The sequence below is a fragment of the Dermacentor andersoni genome, chromosome 8, assembly GCF_023375885.2.
Source record: "Dermacentor andersoni chromosome 8, qqDerAnde1_hic_scaffold, whole genome shotgun sequence".
In the NCBI taxonomy this organism is placed as follows: domain Eukaryota; kingdom Metazoa; phylum Arthropoda; class Arachnida; order Ixodida; family Ixodidae; genus Dermacentor; species Dermacentor andersoni.
In genome coordinates this window covers 20,131,118-20,139,178 of record NC_092821.1, presented here as the reverse complement: position 1 = coordinate 20,139,178, position 8,061 = coordinate 20,131,118, and the positions used below count along the sequence as shown (strand labels likewise).

Here is an 8,061-nt window from a genome sequence, read left to right as displayed (position 1 = left end):
AGGGTGCTACAGCGGTCGTCATAACCGATAAAGGAACCGAATTCCCAGCTAAGCTTGTGCGAATTGTGCTCACGCTCAGTGGCACAGCGCATAGGCCGACGGCAGCCTTTCACCCACAAACGAATGGCTTTCAGAATGCTTCAACAAGACTGTCGCAAACATACTTTGCATGTACGTCGATGTGGAGCACAAGAATTGGGACAAAATATTGCTATACGTCACATTGGCATATTATACGGCAAGCCAGGAAACAACCAAAATGACACCGTTTGGTTTGACCTATGGTCAAGAAGCCACTACGATGCTTAGTTCTAGGCTGCCTCATGACTATTGTGATTCGCACGCAGATGCCGCAGAATTCACTGAGCGCGCCGAGGAAGCACGACGGCTCGCATGCGTGCTACAGAGCAAAAACATGATGGCCCACGATGCAATCTCCACCACCAATTCGTCGCATATACACCCGGGGAGCGGGTCTGGGTTTCGTATTCGGTAAGAGGCAGAGGCCTCTGTAGGAAACTTCCACGCCAATACTTCGGACCATACAAGGTTCTGCGCCGTATGAGCGACGTGAATTAAGAGGTCGTGGGTGACGATTCATGCAGCTCCAAACTACGTCATCTGGTGTCTGAGGTAGTCAACGTGGTGTGCATGAAGCCGCATCTTTCTGAAATGTGGACAACAAAATGCTACTTATCGAGTCCAACGACTACTATTTCATGAGCATCGCTACGATGCGCGCTCTGGAGGGAAGGTAACGCCGCGTCCCTATTTCTGCCAACTACACCCTGACGGTGACAAAGAAGACGACCGGGGTGCTATAAAATACGAGCACGATAAAGAGAAGACAAAGCCGTTCTTTTGTGCTGGCCTGCACTCTGCACGTCCTTTTCGAGTACAATGCGGTTCTGCGACTTGCCGCAATGCCGCCCCTGTGCTTTGTGAACTGCGACAATATCTATAGAAAAGCACAGCAATTATGAGGACACTAATTTGCCTTTCGTCATCTTTTCCTTGATTTTCATATCTACAGTAAAGCATGGTTAGTATGAGAGCAGTATTTTGAAGCAATATGAATGCAAAGACCCAACCAATCATAAAAAAAAAAAAAACGTATTAGCACTTTTCATCGCAAGGGAGATTTCGAGCTCCTAATCAATTACTATTGTGTTCTGTGTTCGCCACTGTAGCTGTTCTTTGAGCATGTGCGTGTTTTTAGTTCAAAAGTTCGCCCAATAATACGCTAGTTTGCCATTCCCAGTATGGCTGCTTTCCTCACCGTCACTACTACATGACATCAGGTAAAAGTGCTTTGCCTTCATGTACCGTTTCTTTGTTTCTTTTCGTTGTTTTATTACATTTGTTTGATAAGTGTCCTTTTGTGTTTCGCTCTCTTATATTTGTAGCATCGGGGCGATGCTTTTTTAAGAGGGGGAAGGGGTAATGACCCGTGTAATTCTTTAACTTTATTGGGCGACCACGTTTCACCGCCTAACAAATGTTATCGCAAAGCGCAGGACACGCCTGCATGTAGATGAAGTTTCTGGAATGCTATCGATGGTTCCATCAGGCTGTCTTTGACCGAACCTTGTGTAATCTGATCAGATACATGCGCGACGCGAATGATGGAGAACTTTGTGGAAGACACGCGGGTCCCAGCGATTACTCTGGAACATTGGACGACTGATGTATAAAAGCTGACGCGCGTGACCCGCTGATCAGATTTTCGACCATCGCCGACTCTATGCGTCGCTGTCGCCGTTTTTTGAGTACAGCGTGTTTCTTTAGTGCATAAGTTCGCTCAATAAAATGCTAGTTTCATCATTCTCTCTATTGCTGCTTTGCTCACGGTCACTACTACGTGACAAGAATAAATAGGCTGTACTTGTTTTACTGCTAATAATAAAGAAATGTTAGCGGCAATACAAATAACATTGCTCCTCTTCTAAAAACAGGTGCCCAAGAACTTGCGCACACCGAAGCTTAGCCTAAAACAAGGTAACTGAGCAATAAAAACAAGCATGCACTCAAGCCCTTCAGTACACGTATTTCACCGACAGTAGATGGCCTGCCGTCATGACGAATGGGTCGAGCGACACTGTTCCTAGGTCAGTCCACTCATGCTTGCACAGAACTGGTTTAGTTACGGAAAATGAATACCTGCTCATAAAATAAAGTGAAATAGTGCTTGCCTCCTGTCATAAGGAAACATGAAAAACTTTGCAGAACAGGAATTCCCGGTGTTAGAGCCCCACAGAGCCACCTAACACTTGTGATCCTCCAATTGAGCCATCTTCGTCTAATGCCTCGTCGACCTGGGGTGCGATCTTGTACGCGTTCCAAAATAGAACGGAGGCGGTCCGTTCCATCGAGCATAATCATTCCGTGTCGTCTGCTAACGGACGAACGCCACGGAACGGACGGAGAGTCCGTCCGGAGCGATAGAACGGATTAGAACGGCTACCAGATGGCTTGGATTGGATTAGAACGTAAGTACTTGGGGCAGTTAGCATCTTTCGTATCCGGTTCAATCCGATTCCGCGCTCCCAACAGTTGGAGAACATGGCGTTTTTCTCTGCCGTGCCTTTTCGTGTCGCCTGTGCGGCTGCTGCAGTCGCGCAGAGACGACGACCCGAGGTAGATGATGCATTTGAAGAGTTGACGGAAGAAGAGTTCCGGCAGTATTTTCGTCTGTCCAAACGAACAGTGCGTAGCTTGTGCGACGAGCTTGACCCTATCATTGGATGCCAGCGAGCCAGTGGCCTTTCCACAGAAAGGAAAGTGTTGTGCGCGCTGCGATTCTTCGGCACCGGAAGCTTCCAGAGGAGCGTTGGTCGCGAGGAACACGTTGGCATGGCACAGTCGGCCGTGAGCAGCACCATTCACGAGGTGACGGAGGCCATCATTTCCGTGTCTGCCCGGCGAAAGTTGGTGGACTTTCCATTGACACCGGCTGCCAAGGATGAGGCAAAGGCGGCGTTTGCGCGACGCGGCGCCATTCCAGGCGTGCTAGCGTGCGTCGATGGCACATTGATCGCCATTATGAAGCCAGAGGGACTCAGCCCGGCTGACACGGCGAGCTTCATGTCGAGGAAGGGTTATTACGCCCTAAACGTCATGGTCGTAAGTACCGTTGGAATGTTTTACTTCAAACTGTGGTTGCCATTTTTACTCGGCCATAGTTGCAATTCAGTTTAGTTCCCAAGCTGGCATAACAAGTAATGTAACGATTAAAAGAGGACATGCGGGGAACTGTTTACGAGCTCGTTGAAATCTGACATGTCGGGAGTAATGATGAGTGCCATGTGTTGTGCATAATCAGTCTGCCGTTCCAAAATTGTGTTTTAAATGGGCAGAAGTCGTAGCAGAAATGGATACACTGTAGGGAAGACACGATGGAAGCATTTTGAACACGGAAGTACTTACAACCATTGCATGGGCTGGCTTTGGCTCGTATGGGGGTTCTTGCGCAATAGCGGGCCTAGAGTTTTCATTTAGCTATCAATTAGTGCGAACCATAGGCGTCCACACAAGGGGGGGGGGTGGCGCATTGCCCCCCCCCCCCCCAATTGCAAGACCCTGTGCACGCCTATGGCTGAAACAGTCTGCTACTTGTACCAGCGTACGTTTATTCTTTTGTGCATATGAATGGCAAAACGGATTTCGAGCATATCTGCAGTGCTATTTTGGATTGCTCCCCATTGCAGGTTTGCAATGCGGAACTTCGCATTCTTGTTGTGGACCCCCGGTTTCCTGGTTCGTGCCATGACTCTTGGGTGTGGCAGCACAACCCACTGCGTGCACGCCTAGCCGCACAACTGCAGCCTGGCGAGTATCTGCTTGGTTAGTATTCGTAATGCGTACCCCTAACTAGGGCAGAGCACTCAGCTGTCACTTTCTGTAATAGGAGACTCAGGATATCCTCTCGAGCCATGGCTGCTTGTTCCAGTACCTGGCAGCCATGCCGGCACCACCTCTGAAGGCCACTACAACCAGGAGCACGCATCCATGCGCAATGTTGTGGAGAGATGTATCGGGGTGTTGAAAAGCAAGTTCCGCTGCTTGCAGCGCTTTCGGACACTGCTATACAGCCCCGATAGAGCAGCGCGAATCATTTATGCATGCGTCGCTCTCCATAACATTGCCTTGGACGCGGGCGACTGGACATTGGACGATCATGGTGGGGAAGTGCCACCAGCTGAGGAGCCAGAGGAGCCAGGAGACATCCAGGTGCTGGCACCACACGACGTGTTCCTCAGAGGAAGGCAGCAGCGCAGCGCCGTTGTCAACCTTTTCTGAAGGACACAGGAATGGTGAGTTTTCATAATACATAATTTATTTATACAAAGTGCAGTGCCCTTAGGCTATCGCAGGGCTGTGTTTGTACAGCGGAAAGTACATTAAAAAATTTGTATACACAACAAGTGCACCTCCATACGGATGGTCAATGTTCCCAATCCACACATCCGACAGATTATGATAATTTAAACACAAACGAAGTACACTTCGTTTTTCGCCAAAGACTTGAAAAATTATAGACCGATCAGCTTACTGTCCGTTGCCTACAAAGTATTTACTAAGGTAATTGCAAATAGAATCAGGAACACCTTAGACTTCCGTCAACCAAAGCACGAGTCGGGAATCCGTAAAGGCTACTCAACAATAGACCATATTCACACTATCAATCAGGTGATCGAAAAATGTGCGGAATATAACCAACCTTTATAATAGCTTTCATTGATTACGAGAAAGCGTTTGATTCAGTCGAAACCTCAGCAGTCATGGAGGCATTGCGCAATCAGGGTGTAGACGAGCCGTATGTAAAAATACTGAAAGATATCTATAGCGGCTCCACAGCCACCGTAGTCCTCCATAAAGAAAGCAACAAAATCCCAATAAAGAAAGGCGTCAGGCAGGGAGATATGATCTCTCCAATGCTATTCACAGCATGTTTACAGGAGGTATTCAGAGACCTGGATTGGGAAGAATTGGGGATAAGAGTTAATGGAGAATAACTTAGTAACTTGCGATTCGATGATGATATTGCCTTGCTTAGTAACTCAGGGGAGCAGCTGCAATGCATGCTCACTGACCTGGAGAGGCAAAGCAGAAAGGTGGATCTAAAAATTAATCTGCAGAAAACTAAAGTAATGTTTAACAGTCTCGGAAGAGAACAGCAGTTTACGATAGGTAGTGAGGCACTGGAAGTGGTAAGGGAATACATCTACTTAGGACAGGTAGTGACTGCGGATCCAGATCACGAGACTGAAATAATCAGAAGAATTAGAATGGGCTGGGGCGCCTTTTCTTTAAATATCACATGAAATATGAAATAAAAACATCCCCTGACCCATCATAGTCATGGCAGACTTGATGGAAGCAATACATATGAGTGGCACTCTGTACTCATGGTCACCATCAGCAAAAGGTGCGAAAAATGTTCATAAAATACATCAGAATGAACGCAACCGCCGCATCCTGTGCATTTATACGCTCAGTGTACGTTGGTAGGAGTGAGGCAATATGCTTGCTAGCCATCTCTTGTGCTAGGTGTATCAAAACTTCTGTGCAAGCATGAATACGCAGGCGAGGCAAGCAAGTAACGCGTAATGAATGCGGATTCAAACACAAACAAAATGTAACGCCGAGTGTAGTGACAGCATCACACTCGTCACAGCATGTCCAAATGGGTAGATGTAAATTAACGTAAAAGCGCAAAAAAATAGATAGGTCAACTTTATCACACTCTATAATGACAAGTACATCACAAACCTTGTAGTACAACATTTCAGGTAGCAAAGCATGTGACAACATTGCAACATCAGCATCACACAATTCGTTTTCACCACGGCATGTAAAACTTGCAGTTACATTTACGTGACCTTGCAAGAAAGAATGACTATCCCAGGTATGTTCATTCCCTTGTCAGTGTTGAGTCACTGACTAGAAACATTCATTTCTCGGCAGCAATTGTGCGATGCTAAACAACAGGTGAATCATAATTGTAAGAAGGTGAGTGCGCTTGCCAGCTGTGATGAAACATGTTACATAAAACATGAATAATTGGCTCTACAATCTCACAGCACCCAGAAAGTGTCACGCGTGAAAGATTCTTGCAATGACTGCCTTGGAACGAAGACTAGAGGAAACCAATCTCTGGTGTGGTGCAATGATGATGGTCATTTTCATTTGTGAAACTATGCAACTTAAAGAGTGACTAGTTTGGTGCTTCGGAATAAAGACGACATTGTAGTCGTTGCACCTTAGCCTCACTGTGCCGAAATGAAAATATCACAGTGCAAACACTATGCGGTAACGCTTCATAATGAGTGCAGTAAGCTACAACAGAGTGAAGCAATATAAATATCGCAGTACGAAACCCATACACAAAAATCGACAACTATTTGTAACGATTCCAGTGTGAATGACTAGGCGCCTCCGAAATGTGTAAATAAAAAAAGCACGCTGGCATTGCAGCTGGATAAGTATAAATAGAAAGAGGCAAATACAACAGAACAAAAATGGGTGTGCGCATTGCACCTCTCAACCAAAAAATCCTCCTCTATTACTCAAAGGAAACTCAAACAGAACAAAAATGGGCGCGCGCATTGCACCTCTCAACCAAAATATCCTCCTCTATTACTCAAAGGAAACTCAAACAACAGAACAAAAATGGGTGCGCGCATTGCACCTTCAAATAAAAAAATCCTCCTCTATTACTGAAAGGAAACTCAAACAATAAATAAACAAAACAAACGGAACTGGTGAAACAAATGAATAAAATAAATTAATTTCTCGCTTGCTGCAGGTGCTCAGCGATGTCCTGCGCTATGGCGCGCACCTGTTCCAGGTGCGCGCCATAGGTGCGGGCCTCGAAGACTTGCTTCCGCCACCACTCTTGCCACTGCTCGACGGTTTTCACGACGGGGCCTTGCGTGTTGAGCTGGTCGGCTAGCTGCTGCCACAGCCGTCGGCGGTCGCCAGCAGTGAAGCGTGGCCCCAGCTCGCTGGATCTTATAGCCAGCTGGGGATGCTCTTGCATGAAGGCGACCACCGTCTCCTTCTGAGCTTCCGACACGCGCGGCCCCTTCGTCGGTGCTTCAACGTTAAGCGCCATGGCTTCAACTGAACGACTAAACCAACCGCTTCAAAATTCGCGCCGTGTGCTTGAAACGGGGTGGTAGCTAGCGCCATCACTAAACGTTTCGCAAAACTGCGACACCACCTAGCGCCATTTGAAGACATTAACCACAATATTTTGTTTCAATCGTTTTGCATTCCAGATTGAATCTTTGAAAAGCAATACCAACACATTTTGCTACTCACTCATAATAGCAAAATATTTTTCAACATGTTGCAAACGCTTCTCAATATATTACACGGTCCCCAAGCAGACGTCAAAAGCGTGACGCAGGCTTCCACTTCGCTCATTGGCTGTTTGCTTCCTCTCGTTCTCGCGAACAGTGCGAACCGCCTATTTCGTGACGTTTAGAACGGAGGCGGTCCGTTCTATTTTGGAACGCGTACAAGATCGCGCCCCTGGTTTCCTGCCTGTTCCGTTCGTTGCACGTCTGATCAAGCTTCTCTGTCTTATCTTTCCCATCTTCATACTTGGGATAACAACCGAAGCAGATGACTAAGCGCGATCCGACTTGTGATATCGCTGAGCGAATGGCGATGGTAAGCGGGGGTAAGCTCGACGGATGCACGAATTCAGCCACTTCCCGCGCTTCGCCCGATTGTAAGTTCACGAAAACAGAAATGAGACAATAAGTTACGATGTCCGCCAACCACTTGGAGCCTGCATATTCCTTTAAAACAAAACTAGGATTTGCCTTCCGGGGGTTGGTTGAGCAGCCCAAGGAACCCAGGGAGCTTTCGCAGTGACGTTGGGCAAGGCAAATCGTGTAAGGCTTGAACTTTGTTTTCTAATGGTGTAATTCCTTCGGAAGGCAGGCGGTGTCTGAGGAAATCAATGTCATGCACACGAAAGGTACCTTGCGTGGTTGATGAGAAGGCCGTGCTCCTGGAATCGAGAAAATAGCAGGCGAAAGTGGCTGC

The 8,061-nt window shown here is 47.1% G+C and overlaps 1 protein-coding gene across 1 annotated transcript; it reads left to right on the top strand.

Moving 5' to 3' along the window:
- Positions 1–2,554: 2,554 nt before the first annotated feature.
- On the top strand, positions 2,555–6,851 carry LOC126526625 (putative nuclease HARBI1). The gene is made up of 4 exons (XM_055068230.2): positions 2,555–3,123; positions 3,708–3,843; positions 3,908–4,313; positions 6,809–6,851. The coding sequence occupies exons 1-3, from the start codon at positions 2,563–2,565 to the stop codon at positions 4,297–4,299; spliced, it is 1,089 nt and encodes a 362-aa protein (XP_054924205.1). The 5' UTR covers positions 2,555–2,562; the 3' UTR covers positions 4,300–4,313; positions 6,809–6,851.
- The last annotated feature ends 1,210 nt before the right edge of the window (positions 6,852–8,061 follow it).